Source organism: Babylonia areolata, chromosome 24, assembly GCF_041734735.1.
Source record: "Babylonia areolata isolate BAREFJ2019XMU chromosome 24, ASM4173473v1, whole genome shotgun sequence".
NCBI classification, from domain to species: domain Eukaryota; kingdom Metazoa; phylum Mollusca; class Gastropoda; order Neogastropoda; family Buccinidae; genus Babylonia; species Babylonia areolata.
Window position 1 is genome coordinate 43,505,052 of NC_134899.1, and position 16,276 is coordinate 43,521,327.

General features: G+C 42.8%; 1 protein-coding gene across 1 annotated transcript in view; it reads left to right on the forward strand.

Annotated features, from left to right (window-relative positions):
• LOC143298639 (gamma-aminobutyric acid receptor subunit beta-like) overlaps nt 1-15,746 on the forward strand; it is a 353,929-nt gene extending 338,183 nt beyond the window's left edge. The window contains exon 9 of the mRNA XM_076611519.1: nt 15,326-15,746. Coding sequence (XP_076467634.1) covers nt 15,326-15,745 — 420 coding nt within the window. The 3' untranslated portion in view covers nt 15,746. The remainder of the gene's footprint in view (nt 1-15,325) is intronic.
• Nucleotides 15,747-16,276: the final 530 nt, after the last annotated feature.

The window sequence follows — 16,276 nt, forward strand, 5'->3', positions numbered from 1 at the left end:
GCTTGTTTCTTTGTGTTGTGTTTTGTCATAAGGACAGTTTGCTCATACTAAAGATTGCTTGTCAGAACCGTTGTGATGTGCATGTGGAAACGCCTTATTGGTGGATTTTTTTCTTTCTTTCTTTCTTTCCTCCATTCTCTTTCTCTCTCTTTCTCTCTCTCTCTCTTTCATTCGTTTTTTGTTGGTTTTTTTTTTTTTACTTCTTTCTTTCTTTCTCATTTCTTTGTTCTATTTTTTGTTTCGGGTTTGTTTGTTTTTTTGTTTTTTTTACTTCACTTCCTCTTTCTTGTCTACTTCCTCCATTTCTTTCTCTCTTTCTTTCTTTCGTTTTTTTTTTTTTTAACTTCTTTCTTTCTTAATTCTTTGTTCTCTTTTAACATACAGTCTTCCTTTCCCCTTTCCGCATTCTCTTTCTTGTCCGCTTACTCCACTTCTGCCGCTTCATCCACCTCTTCCTCCTGATCGTCTTTCTTTTTCCATCAGTGTTTAGAACAAAGCGTGTTGAAGTTCTGTTGGCTTCGTTCATACGTGTGTATGTGTTTGCTTGTGCGTTTGTGCGTGTGCAAACACGGGTTTGTATCAAGTCGTGCTTGATTGCATGCATATTTACATAATATGTATAACTTTTTTTTTTTTTTGCAACGAGTTTCCTGTAGTAGTAGTAGTATTAGAAGTAGTAGCATTAGTCGTAGTGGTAGTAGTCGTAGTATCAGCATTATTGTTATTCTTGATATTATTAGTTCTTTTGGTCTATTCTCAGACGACACTTTCTGTTGATATAATGATGATAAATATACGTTTAGAAGGTATATGCTATAACAGCGGTGGATGGCTTGCAACCGGAAACCGAATGTTTGCTGAGAACAGAGGCTGGAATCTTGCAGTCTCTCCAAGACTCGGCCTGTTGACTGAACGCTGCTTGTCTGTGGCATCAGAGAGTGGTCATCGGGAGGTCCACTCCGTGTCCAAGGCGCTTAGATGGGATTACGTGCTCTAGATCTCCTCTCAAGTGATCAAACAGATTGTCGGGCTGAGGGATGGAGATCTGAAGAGCAACGGTTTTACCGTCTGGGCACGTGGATATAGAGGGTCGTAGGCGTTGAAGAAGGGATGGTGGGTTCGGGTTTGAGGGGGTTGGGGGGTGGTAGTGAGGGGATTAGGAGCAGGATTGGGTGGACGAAATGGCGACAGATGGAGACAAGCTGACAAACATCATTAGAGCTTGAAACGACATTACTCCCCTCTCCTTGTCTAGACAGGCTGTACTCTGGTTCTCCCCGTTGTCGGCCATGACTATCTCTTGACGGCCTCCTTGAGCGGGCTGGCGGGCTAGGCGGGCCCTGAACGAGACTTCATTATTAGTTGGCAGGAATATTTGGGAGGTGTTGGGTGGATGGGGTTGTGTGGAGGTGGTGAGGGGGTTGGGGGTTGGTATACATGTGGGGTGGGGGTGGGGTGGAATGGAAACTCAATTGCTAAAGACCTAAAGAAAATGAATGGCCTGAGACACTACGAGACAGAGGTAAGTATCCTTCCTTCCTGGCTTCCTACTTCTTTTCTTCGTTTCCTCCTCTCTTCCTACCTTTCTTTCTTCTATCTTTGTCTCCTGACCCACTAACTTACATGTATGCACATTTAAGTAAAATGGAGAGAACAAAAAAGTAACGAGTCGACTATCTAACTAACTACAAGTATATATGGAATAGAATGCGTTTTTTTTTTTTTTTTTTTTTTTTTTTTTGCCTCCGCCAAAATCTGTCTGATGCAGTCAGCACAAATGTATCGGCAGTAGCTTGAAAAACAGAGCAACAACCATGACAACAAATGCAATAATATCAACAACAACAACAAAGCAACAACACCAACAATATAACAACTACAGCAACATGAATGTGAAAATGCCCTTGGAACACAACAGGTGGTGTAACACAACCTCTAACAGTTCTATTCGATCATAATTGATGAGGTATTTTGTTGTTGTTGTTGTTGTTGTTTTCGTGATGGAATGGGCAGAAGTCTGATAAAAAAAACCCTTCTGCTGTGTCCTTTAGCCTTGGCATGACTCGGGTCTGTCAGGAACACGTGGCCATATTGCTGACACAGGCTCACTTCTTGTGTGCTGGCTTTCACTGACAGCTGCTGGGTGCTAGCAGTCATGTCAGCGATTCTTGACATTCCTCGGCAAGAAAACGTCTCCGGGGATATGGACGTTTCAGTGGGGAGAACGCTTTGGGAAGCGGTCAGCTGGCCATGCTTGACAACGTCCTTAAACTCCTGCATGATGGAGGCTTACCTCGTTTTTTTGTTGTTGTTTTCTTTCGTTGTTTGTCTTTCTTTCTTTCTTTCTTTCTTTCTTTCTTTCTTTTTCTCCTTTTTTTCTGCTCTTGTTTGACAATGTCCATAATTCCTGCTTGATGTCGTCTTACTTTCTTTTTTTTTCTTTTCTTGTTTGTCTTTCTTTCTTACCTTCCTTCCTTCTTTCTATTTTTCTTTCCTTCGTTTGTCAAAAAAATATTTCCTCTTTTTCTGCTTTTTTTCTTTCTTTTATTTCTTCTTTTCCTTCTCTCGTAGAAACTTGATTTCATCATTGTGAAGATCGATCGCACAGCAATAAGACGATTATTGATGACATGCAAAGTGATATCGCAGTTTCTGTGATTCGCTTTTTATGGAGAGGGGGATAGAAGAGAGACAGACAGACAGACAGACAGACAGACACACACACACACACACACACACACACACACACACACACACACACACACACAGAGTTCAGTTCAGTTCAGTTCAGTTATTCAAGAAGGCGACACAGCGTTCAGACAAATTCATATATGCTACACCACATCTGCTAAGCAGATGCCTGACCAGCAGCATAACCCAACGCGCTTGGTCAGGCCTTGAGGGAAAAAAGAAAGAAAGAAATTAGAAAAAAAAGTAAATAAATCTATAGGAAAAATTTAAAAGATAAGTAAGCAAATATATTAATAAAATGAAGCGTAGAAAAAGAACGACATCAGCCAAAGTCACTAACTGTACTTCTGGCTAAGTTATATGTCTTCGGAGGGGAGTTTGGGCAAAGGACCAAAATCACTCTCCCCCCCCCCCCCCCCACCCCCACCCCCACCCACTCCGGCCCCAACTCCAATGTCGGCGTGTAATAACTAGTCTGTCAGTGTAAGGATTCCCTTGCATTCGCACCTTCCCACCCTACCCTGTTCCACCCCAAGAAAACTAAGCCGATCAGATAAATAGCTTACAGAGAGAGAGAGAGAGAGAGAGAATTGTACTAAAAATGTTAACACCTTGTGAGTCAGACATCAGGTTCGTATCACGTGCAAATCGTCCCCCCAAAATACTGACTGTCAGAAAAAGCTCAGTGGTGAAGATACGAACACGCGCAGCACACAGTAATGCAGTACCGTGATAACGTTCGTTCGTACGCTCCCCCTCTCTCTGTCTCTCTCTCTCTATCTATCTCTCTCTCCTTACCCCCCTCTCTCTCTGTCTCTCCCTCCCCTCTCTCTCTCTCTCTCTCTCTCTGTCCCACTTGAACACGGCACAAGGAAGTAAAAGGGAAGAAGGAGGCAAAACGACAACAACAAAAAATAACCCCAAAACCTCCATCCGTTGCTGACAGAGACATCTCCGGTCCTTGCATGTCCTTCACTGGGTGCCGACACAACGGCAGAAGCTCCTCCTTTGCTGCTGCTCTGCTTCACACCCGTACGGCTCGGCTTCTTTCTTTCCGGAGACAAAAATCAGCCTGCATGCTTCCTTTCCGACGACGAACAGACGAGCTGCCGAGTTTTCTGGAGTCTCTGATCCCATCAAGCAAAACTTTTTCTCTGTGGTTGACTGTTTGTTTTCTTTCTTCTTGTGGGTTCCTTTTTTTTTACGCAAGATGATGAGAGCATGTAGTAAATTTTCATTTTTAAAGAATTATATTATTATATAGTAAAGCATGTTGAAGTAAAAACAACGACAAAGATCGAATAAGCATAATGACGGTCATACTGACGACGATGATGATGATGATGAGATGAGGAGGAGGAGGAGGAGGAGGAGGAAGAAGAAGAAGAGGAGGAGGAGGAGGAGGAGGAGGAGGATAAATACCAATCTGCTGAAGTTTCTAATGTGTCGTTAGAACACTCGATATGCTAATTAGCCATTTAATAGCGCTGTCAGTATAAGCAAGCTGATGATAATCCTGAAGGTTGACGTTGATCCCTGAGATCACATTTCATCCTGGAAGATGAAAACGCTTCCCATCTTCTTCTTTTTTTCTCTCTTGAGGCGTAAAGTGTATTCCCTTTTTCGTTGTTGATCAACACTAAACATTATGTGGAGTGTTGGCCTTGAGGTAACGCGTCCGCCTGGGAAGCGAGAGAATTTGAGCGCACTCAGCCGCTGATATTTTCTCCCCCTCCACTAGACCTTGAGTGGTGGTCTGGACGCCAGTCATTCGAATGAGAGGATAAACCGAGGTCCCGTGTGCAGCATGTACTTAGCGCACGTAAAAAAACCACGGCAACAAAAGGGTTGTTCCTAGCAAAATTCTGTAGAAAAATCCACTTCGGTAGGAAAAACAAATAAAACTGCACGCAGGAAAAAAAAAATACAAAAAATAGGTGGCGTTGTAGTGTAGCAACGCGCTCTCCCTGAGGAAAGCAGCCCGGATTTCACACAGAGAAATCTGTTGTGATAAAATGAAATACAAATACAAATAAATACATTTGTTCTTTCTCTTTTTCTTCCTTGTTACTGTTCTTGTTCTACTTCTTGTTCCTCTTTTTGTTCTCGTCTTCTTCTTCTTCTTCTTCTTCTTCTTCTTGTAGTTGTTGTTGTTCTTCTTAATCTTTTTCTTCTCCATTTTCTTCTGCCTATTGTTTTTGTTTTGGTTGTTGATGATGGTGGTGATGGTGGTGGTACCGTTGTTATCAAAATAAAGGTTCTCTTTCAGTAATTCATCTCGTCTTTGCCAAGACTCATAGGAGGCGCAAGAGCGAGCGCTGTACAAAATAAGAGTCACACGTGTCGATCACTACTGATTGATGACTTCCAGGAACGAGGACCAGGTTGACAGAGTGGGACTGGAACAGTCTGGCATAATGTTCAGCTTTTTTCATTCCATTAAAACTGAGCATACCCACCTCCTGCCTCCTCACTCTTCTAAAATAAGTCTGGGATACACCAGCTATAGTAACTACGGTATGTGAGGAACGATGGAAGAATCGGAAGAGTGGGGGAGGAGTTGGGGGGGGGGGAGAAAAATTGTGGTGGTGATGGTGGTTGTGGTGATGGTGGTGGTGGTGGATCTGAATTCCCTTCACGGAAAACGGGGGTCTTGATTAGAAAGCGGACTTTCTACAAAACGGAGGTAACCTGGGCTTTTAACCCGCTGCCTCATTTACATAGTTGGGGGTGAAGCGCTGTGTGTGTGTGGGGGGGGGGGGGGTGGGTGGGAGGCCAGGGGGGGGTTCCTGTGTGGGTGTGGGTGAGGTTCGGACTGTCTGAGGCTTTCTAACTATGGCACGATTTAGGAGGTCAGGAAGCCACGGTTAACTCACTCCATGCCAAGAGTTTTTGCCCTTGCCAATCCCTGAAAACCCAGGGTTTGTATAGGATGGGGAAAAAATTGTAAAAAAACCAAATAAACACCCAGACAATTGATATTTAGTATATGTATGCAAGGAATGTTGTTCCATATGTGTGCAAAAAATCAAAGTATTTACTCACCGTCTTGATGTTGATCGCGGTATCCATATTTAGTGTATTTTTTAGCATTTTTGCACCCATCAGAAAGGTACACCAACATGTTCCACATCACATTCTAACACTATTTGAGGAACTGAAGACCTAGTGCATGCAATGAAGTATGAACAGGTGGTGAAGAAAGTTGAAATTCACTCATACAAGAAAAAATATTGTCTCTACATAATGAAAATCAAAGAACAAAGAAAAAAACTCAACCGGCTGGGTGTTGACTGGCCAGTCAGCTGACAAACCTGGTATGCCAGTGAAGGGATGTGCAAGAGGGAAAAAGGAAAAATTGTCAGTCCAATCACTGGTGAAAACACTTGCAAAATCGTCCATTTCCTCAGTGGTTTCGTCGTCTGTGTCTGTCTCATCTGCTGGCACATGTTCCTCACTTTCCTCTCCATTGTAAACACTCTCTTCAGTGGCCGAATCTGTTTCTAGTTCATCGGGATCTGGTTCAAATTAACTGTCCAAAGAATCAACATTATCTCCTTCGACATCAGAGCCTTCAGTTTGGATCATTTCCAAAGCATCTTCGACGCTGAGTAACATTTCACCTCTCCGACCGTGTCGAACACTTCGCCGTGACGCCATCTTGTCAAACAACTTACAAAGCTGACAGGGGGCACGCTTTGTTATCAAGTGCGGTTGAGCTTATCGCGACACACACGCAGCGTGTGTGAATGAAAAGCTGACCAGAGGTGACGTAAGATATCACATCTGCTTTTGATTTTCGCATCCGACGCGTCACTCCGACAGCACGACTTTTTAAAATCCAAGTCCGCATATGCGGACATTGGCATCCAACGCTTTCTCCGACGATGTCCGCATATGCGGACAATGGCAGCGAGTGAGTTAATAGGGCTCAATTCTCCGGCGTCTCGGCCGTCGTCTTTTGCCCTCGGAATTGTTCTTCGTGGATGGAATGGGCCTTTGGAGTATCCTATTGCCTGTCTGTCCGTCCGTCTGTTTGTCTGTCTGTCTGTCTGTCTCCTTCTCTCTGTCTCTGTCTTCTTCGGTCAGTCTATCTATCTATCTATCTATCTATCTACCTATCTATCTATCTTTATCTTTCCTAAAATATATCCTTTTAGAATTGCAACAAGCAAACAGTGATGAGTGGAAATAAAAGAAACTGCACTGGTCAATTCAACTTCGGGTGACTAGTAGTTATAGCCTGTATTGATATGATTCTCTCCCTGATTCCATTTCTTGTTCTTTGTTTGTTGGAGGCATCGGCACTTCAAACACCAATAACAAGAGCAGGAAAATAAACAACAGCAACAACAAACCAGTTGTTTATTGAAAACGTCACGTTTCCACAAATCCCTCTCTTCCATGCTGATTCTGAATCCCTATGATTCATTTTGACACAATATATTTTGTATCATTATCATCATCATCATCGTCGTCGTCGTCGTCGTCGTCGTTGTTGTTGTTATTCTTGTTCTTGTTATTATTATTATCATCATCATCATCATCATTATTATTATTGCTGTTGGTGGCGGTGGTGTTGCATCTGTTTTTGTTATTGTTTTGTTGTTGGTTTCATCGTCGGTGCTGCCGCATGCAAGCAGATTATAGGTCCCATAGGTGAGAGCTGGGTGCCGGTGGGGACAAACATAGGATGAGCCACTCCCGAAGGAGTGGGATGAGGTACTACCCTTCCCTTGCAACCCCATACACACACACACACACACACACACACACACACACACACACACACACACACACACACACATTCATTCATTCATTCATCCGTATATTTAACTCAACTCTCCTCCAGCACAGTACGATAGCTAAAAACCCTAGCACACAGACACACACAGACACACACAGACACACACACACACACGCTCACACACACACACACACACACACACACACACACACACACACACACACACACACACACACATTCATTCATTCATTCATCCAACCATCCGTATAATATTATATAACTCAAACTCTCCTCCAGCCCAGCACGATCACTATAACCCAACTACCATGTCTTCACGGAAAACAGCATCGACACAAACAGTGGTCTGAAACAGGTGATTGTGCTTTCCCTCCGCTCTGGTATTTTCTTGGCCTCTTCTTTCCTATCCTGACATTTAAAATAAATGCATCCACCATTAGGATTCCCTACTGGACAAACAACTGGTGGAGTGGGTGGGGGGTGGGGGGTGGGGGGGAGAGATTGGAGAAGGGAGGGGGAGGTAGGATTTTGGGAAGGAAGGGTAGGTATATGGAGGTCAGGTGGGGTCTGGGGGGTTGGGGTTGGGGTGTGGGGATGGGGGGCGGCGTGGTATTCAATACAGGAAGGAGGAGAGATCAGCTATGTAAACGTGCCCACATACACTGCCTGAGCTGTTCTTTCTGTAGCGCGGGCGTTACTTCCCTTTGCCCAGACTGATTGCTTTTCTATCATTCAATCTCCGACGAGAAAGTAAAGGCAATGGAAAGACAACCAAAAAAAGAAAAGAAAAAAAAAAGGGAAATAAAAAAGAAAAACAAAACAAAAGCAAACAACGCAGAATGCATTGACTCCACGGGAAAACAAACAACAAGAAAACAAAGCAGAAAAAATAAATCCAGGGGCGGAGTGGAGGAGGAATAAAGAAAGGGAGGAAGAGAGAAAGAAAGACTAAAGGAAGAAAGAAAGGTCATGATAGATAAGAATGTAGCCGTCATTATATATATATATGCACATATATACATAGATAGATAGGTAGATAGATAGACAGATAGATAGATGAAAAATATCAAATTTGCACGCAATCGATCCCTCAGCATGACTTATTCTAAACAATCACAAAGCTGAACATCGTGGTTTCCTGAAATAGCTGTGAATAAGTCATTGTTCACCGGGTGGATCACCTTCTGTCTTTTTTTTATACTGTAACTGCTCGTAGTGCTAGATTTTTAGATTATATAATTGTGTATCAAGTCCGTTTTACAGAACATGTAAACATGCACAGCAACGGCTGCAAACTCCATTTGCTGAATACATTTTTGGCGGTCATCATTTTTTACTTCTATCTATAGTTACGGGGATCGAATACCATTTCTTGTGTTCTAGAAGTAATGGTGCACATGGTTAGACAATAATAAAATCGATAAAATTAATGATAATAATAATGGTATTTATATAGCGCTGGATCTTGTGCAGAGACAAATCAAAGCGCTTTCGCACCAGTCATTCACACACATGCATAACTCTAAAACTGTAGAAACAAAAGACAAGGAAGGCTATTTTGGGAAGAGGTGGGTTTTAAGGCCAGACTTGAAAGAGCTGAGTGTGGAGACTTGACGAAGCGAAAGAGGAAGTTCATTCCAATCGCAAGGTCCAGAAACAGAGAAAGAACGGCGGCGAACAGTCGAGTGTTTGAATCTGGGTATGCGTAAACAGAGTGGATCCGAAGTCGATCGTAGTGAGCGAGATGGAGTGTAGAGGTGAAGGCAGCCGCAGAGATAGGAAGGGGCAGTTTTGTGAATGCATCTATAACATAGAGTGCTGATCTTGTACTTTATTCGGTGTGAGACAGGGAGCCAGTGGAGATGTTGCAAAAGAGGAGTGATGTGCTCAGATCTTTTCTTTCTGAGGACGAGTCGGGCAGCAGAGTTTTGTATGCGCTGAAGGGACTGAATGGATGAAGCAGGCAGACCAGACAATAGAGAGTTACAGTAGTCAAGGCGAGAGAGAATGAGAGAAACGACAAGTCTAGATGTTGCGTAAGTGGACAGATATTTCCGGACGGCACTGATGCGCCGCAGTTGACTGTAGCAGGACTGACATGTCTGACTGATAAATTTTTGCATGGACAGTGTATTGTCAAGGACAACACCGAGGTTCCTGACTGACGTGGAAAGAGGGATGGATGTACTGCCAAGTTTGATTGTGTCAATTGTGAAAATTATAAAGAAAAATGTGACAGTAGTTTACCATGTCAGCTCTTCTGTCCCTTGTTCGCCTTCTTCTTCTTCTTCTTCTTCTTCTTCTTCTTCTTCTTCTCCTGCCCATTAAATTTATTCGCTCGTATGCTTCTAAAGCAATTTTGTTTTAGCACCTTTCGACTTTTCTTTAAGTCGTCCATAAAGTTTTCGCGTGCTCTTTAAATCTGATTCATATTAAGTCTGCCTGCGTGCATCTGTCTGTCTCTGTCTGTCTGTATGTATGTCTCTTTATCTCTGTTTCTGTCTCTCTCAGTGTGTGTGTGTGTGTGTGTGTGTGTGTGTGTGTGTGTGTGTGTGTGTGTGTTTGCGTGTGTTTGCGTGTGCGTGTCTGTTTGTATGGATTGGGGAGGTGGGTTTGGGCGGGTTGCTAAGAAACGTTTACTGAGCCTCAAACAGGATATACACGTTGTTGTAGCTCCATACAGCACGCACAACACATCCCCTTTATTCTCACGGCCATGCACAGACAGCAAGTCGCAATACAAGGACTGCTCAAGTCCCTCGTCACCATGGACATGCACAGACAGACAACAGGATTCAATAGAGAGACCACGAACATCTGCTCCATCAACGTGGCCACATGATGTAGAAAAAGCAGCAATATTCAATTCAGGGGTCGCGCAAATCCCTATGTCATCATGATTTGTGATACAGACAGACAGAAGTTGCCTGCATGTTTCGCTAAATTGTCTACTGTCGCCTGCACCATGTCCGCTGACGTGAGACCCTGAGAGAAAGGGAGACAGACAGAGAGAGAGAGAGAGACAAAGAGAGAGAGACAGACAGACATACAGACAGATACAGACAGACAGACACACACACACACACAGGGAGACACACACACACACACACACACACACACACACACACACACACACACACACACACACACACATACACAGGGTGACAGAGAGACAGACAGACAGACAGACAGACACACACACACACACACACACACACACACACACACACACACACACACACACACACACACACACACACACACACACACACACACACACACACACACAAGATAAAGCACAGACTCCTGTAGAATCGGCAATTTGAATAACAGGAAGCGCAAGGAATGAAATGGAAACCCACCAAAGAAACAACAACGACAAAATAAAAAGAAACGAAAAAATGGGAGAAAGAAACAAACGTTAGAAAGAACAAGAAATAACAAGGAAAGAGAGAGAGAGAGACAGGCAGACAGACAGACAGAGACAGAGAGGCAGAAACACACACACACACACACACACACACACACAGGGAGACAGAGATACAGAGACACAAAAACAGAGACTGACAGAGACACAGACACAGAAAGAGAGAGACAGTGACAGACAAAAACACACAGAGAGAGAGGGGGGGGGCGGACAGAGGCAGACACAGACAGACAATCAAAAACAGAGACAATGGGACAGACAAGACAGACAGACAGAGAGGGGCAGAAACAGAGGCAGAGACAAAGAGACATGAGATGGAAGAAAACGAAAACGAAACGACATAACAATTAAATGGAATGAAACAACAACAACAACAACAACAACAACACGTGACAGGATGTCAGGATAAGCACCGTTTCCTCTCAAAATTCATTACCTTCATATTTTAGCTGTTGGGAAAAAAAAAAGGAACTGAATTAATCGTATCACGTCCCCAACGCACTCGATAATCATTTCGCTTATTCCGTTTATCTCGTTGTTGACGTAATAAAACGTGGTCAGCATGGACAGTTCAGTTCAGTTCAGTTCAGTTTAGTTCAATTATTCAAGGAGGCGTCACTGCTTTCGGACAAATCCATATACGCTAAACCGCATCTGCTAGTTATAATTATGTCTGACCAGCAGTGTAACTCAATGCGCTTAGTCAGGCCTTGGAAAATTAAAAATAAAATGAAGCAAAAATAAATATTTAAACAAATGAAATGGAAAAGTCATTAAAAGGACAAGAAGACCGTACCAATGGACAATCTGGTAAGCGAACACACTCGAAGATAATTTGGCTTGTTCCGTTTATCTCCTTGTTGGCGTAATAAAACGTAGTCAGCATGGATAGTCCAGTTCAGTTCAGTTACTCAAGGAAGCATCACTGCGTTCAGACAAATCCATATACGCTACACCACATATGCTAGACACATGTCTGACCAGCAGCGTAATGCTACGTGCGGAGTCGTGCCTTGAGGGGAAATAAAACAAAAAGTAATGGTTATTCCACTACCTTCTTGAAATAAAATTCGCTTGGTTTCTTCTTCTTCTTCTTCTTCTTCTTCTTCTTCTTCTTCTTCTTCTTCTTCTTCTTCTCTCTCTCTCCCTATCTCTTTACGCGCTACGCACACACACACACACACACACACACACACACACACACACACACACACACACACACACACACACACACACACACACACTCGTGTTCATAATACATACACTGGATAGTCGGTGAAGTTGGGACTCAGCTGATAGATGGCGCTCTGGTCAGCCTGAGAAGGGCAGACAACTGCTGTGCTGAAACTGGACCCATAAGAGTTGGAAGAAGCCCCCATAGTGTTCCAGATGGAGATGAAGTCAAATAAATACTTAAAGAAATAAATGGAAAAGTTATTAAACGGACAGGACGACCGTATGAACGGACAGTCTGGTAAGAGTAGGGTGGGGGGTGGGCGGTGTGTGTGGAGGGGGTGCGGGGGCTGGAGGGCTGGTAGAAATTGGGTGGGGGGGAGAATGAGGAAATGGACTTCTCGAGTCTTTAATGAAGATCATAAACAACACAGCAGGAGGAGAAAGACAGAGAGAGAGAGAGAGAAAGAGAGAGAGAGAGAGAGAGAGACGCTTTGACGCTTTGTCATTGGCCATGAGGTTCTTATGACATGGGTGAATGCGTCAGCATACTATCATTGGATAACAAACCGTTATAACAGAGAGAGAGAGAGAAGACGACAAGACAAGACAAATGATTTACTGAACTTGGCCATTTGCCCATGTCAAAGGGAACAGTGGGGTAAAGACGAAAATAGCGTGTATTGCATGCCAAGGGTTCTGATATACACTATCCGTCCATGTAGCACAATCTTAACTGGGATGCCTTATCTGTGCAAACTGCGACTTTCTTTGAGTATTTTACGGTTGATAGCAATAACGCTAATTTGAACACATATGGTTGGTTGTAGATTCTTTGAAGAATGAACTGTTCTCTAACCTGTTGGTATCTAGGACAAATGAGCATGAAGTGGATCTCTGATTCATAAACACCCTCGCAGAAAGGACATTTCTCCTCAGCCTCGCGAAAATGGTTCAAATGATATTTTGATGGTGAAACACCAAGCCATATTTTTGATAAATATGTCCTAACTATTCTGTGCAGCCATTAGGTAGTGAGACAGAGAGTAGTTTTCTTTCAAGTAAGAATAAAATGCATAACGTTCTTTTGTTTTTTTATGTCACTGTTCTAGCCTTAAACATAGCAGTCTATTAACCGCTGTCTTAACTCAGCCAAAAATGCTTTTTCATTACCGACTCCTTGCTGTTCCCACACAAAGCCAAAATTATATTATTCATGCATGTAGCAGTGAGAGATGGAGAGAGAGAGAGAGAGGGGGGGGGGTGTTGGGGGTTACGACAAGTGGAGGGCATGGCGTGGAATTGAAACGTCACATTTCCAGTCGGAGGATCATGACATGTTTTGTTTTGCTCCCCTTACCCCCCACCCCCCCCCTCTTCCTCTTGGAACACACACACACACACACACACACACACACACACACACACACACACACACACACACTGAGCAAGATAGAGAGACAACGGGGGGGGGGGGGGGGAGAGTGAAGCGAGAAAGCGGGAGCTGTAGAGTGAATCCAAAACAACAAACACAACAAACAAACAAACAAGCAAACAAATAAAAAAAAAAGAGAAAGGAAAGAGATGGAACGAGAGGGCATAAGAGATGTGGAGAGAGAGAGAGAGACAGAATAACGGACAGTCTGAGGGACATATACAGTAAGACAGTTACAGAGACAGAGACCAGGACACACAGACACACACACACACACACACACACACACACAGTAAGAGAGAGAGAGAGAGAGGATGCGTTATCGAAGCAGAGCTAAGGGCCATAACTCAGCACATGGACAGCAGGGGGCAGAGGTGGTCACAACACGTGATCAATCCTCAGTCCACCAGGCCATCTCATTACAAGAGCTCGCCAGCAAATAATTGTAGCAATAATGAAAAGCGAACTTTCTGTCTGAGGGTGATAAATAAAATCATGTATCTGTAAAGCTGAGACTGCGGTGCAGTGTTGTCTGAAGGTGATAAATGAAATCACGTATTTGTTACAGTTATGAGTGCAGTGCAATATGAATTTATGCCATGATTTTTTTTTTTTTTTTTTATACTCAAAGGCATTGAGGTGTAAACTGAGGATATCGTGTCTGTGCTAAAATAGCTGTTTATGTATTTGTTTATTCATGTATTAATTTATTTGTTTTGGGTTTTTTTATTTTTTTTTAAATCTATTTATCTATTTGTTTATTTATTTAATAATTTATTATATATTTATTTATTTGTTTGTTTATTCATTTATTTATTTACTTATTTATCTAATGCTGTAGTGCAGGAGGGACACTTCAGTTAAAATAATATAACCATATTTATGTCCTTCTTTCTTTCTTTACTTATTTATCTATTAGTATTACTACATATATAGTGCATCTAACATCTCGTTACCAAACAATTTCAAATGCAGTGATTCAGTGACACAATATAACATGTGCCATATTACTGGTGCTTCAGGATAACATTGTGTGATGATATTGATAATATTGTTGGTAAATTTACAGGTTTTCCAGAAGAACAGTGTGTAGCGAGGGTGATGTAATATAAGTTACCATGTTTGGGAATAACGTTGTGTGACGATAATGATACACTATAGCAGGTATCGTACTGCAGGTTTTTCGAAACACTAGAATGTGATGGTAGTGATACGATAGAACAGGCACTGGTGTGTGTGATGATAATGGTGTAACAGGCACCATGTTTTTGGTGTTTCATAAGACAAGTGTGTGTGTGTGATAATAATTGTATAGTATCGTTTTGTTTTATTTTTGTTGTTGATAATAGTCGTATAACAAGTACCTTACTGTACTACAGGTGTTCAAAACGACAGTGTGTGACCATAGTGATACAAAATAACTGGTACCATACATACCTCAGAAGAACAGTGATGATAATGGCACAATGTATCATGTACCATAGTCACGATGCTCCAGACAACGGTATGTCGATAGTGATGCAACAAAACATGAACCAAATATTTGTTCATTTGCTAATTCATTCATTTATCTATCTATCTATCTATCTATCTATCTATCTATCTATCTATCTCTTTATCTATCTATCTCTTTATCTATCTATCTATCTATCTATCTATCTATCTATCTATATATGTATTTAGCTGTCTGTCTGTCTGTCTGTTCGTTACTTTATTTGCCTATTAGTTATCTGTTTGTTTGTTTACTATTTATTATTTTGCTTACTTACCTGCTTACTTGTTTATTTATTTATTTATCTATTATTTATTTATTTATCCATCTCTTTGCCCTCAGAACAACAGCGTGGAGCTGGTGGAGCTGAAGGAGATCCCCCTCTCCCCCATGCCGGGCATCCGCCACAGTCAGCACCACCACCACCACCCCCAGGGGCCCCCCCGCGACGGCGCCGACCCTCCGGTCCCCACCGACCACAGCAATCTGCGCATGCCCGCCGCCCTGCCTACCACCACCTACGTGTCACGTGGTCAGCTGCTCGGCAACACGGCGGTGCGGCGAAGGAGCGGCAACGGCAAGAACGTCCCGCCGCGTCGCCGCCGGCTGCTGTCCAACTTCAAGCAGAAGGCGAAGCAGATCAAGGTGAAGATCCCTCGCGTGCAGGACGTCAACACCATTGACCGCTACGCCAGGCTGCTCTTCCCCCTGCTCTTCGTCCTCTTCAACGCCAGCTACTGGGCCATCTACCTCCTCACGTGAGGCAAACCACGAGGCACAGATGCGGGCGCGCGCGCGTACACCCACGCACAGTTTTATACACGGATGTCGCGCGTGAGGCACGCACGTGACGCCTTTTTTTCTTTTCTTTTTTTTTTTTTTTTTTTTTTCAGTCTCTTTTCTCCCTCGGAGACGCGTTGCTCTGTCAACAAGACGGTGACTAAACCACTGGGCTGAGCGTGTTGTGTACACGCGTGGATTTTAAAAAAAATTAATGTTTATTTATTTTATTTTATTTTTGTACAGCATGCACACTTTTATCTATTCCCAAGTTGTCTTTTGGATAAAAACAAAAAACAAAAAAAAACAAAAAACAAAAAAACCAAAAAACAAAAAAAACCAGAACAACTTTGATTTGTGTTTTGATTTTTGGACATTATTCATGTTACGTTTGGAGATTGATCGTTGTTGCGTACAGACTTTTTTTTTTCTTCTTTTTTTTTCTTTTTTTCAGTCTCGTTTGCAAGGTTCTGAATCTTGTTTCATGATGGACTTTGAAAAGAAGAATACCGA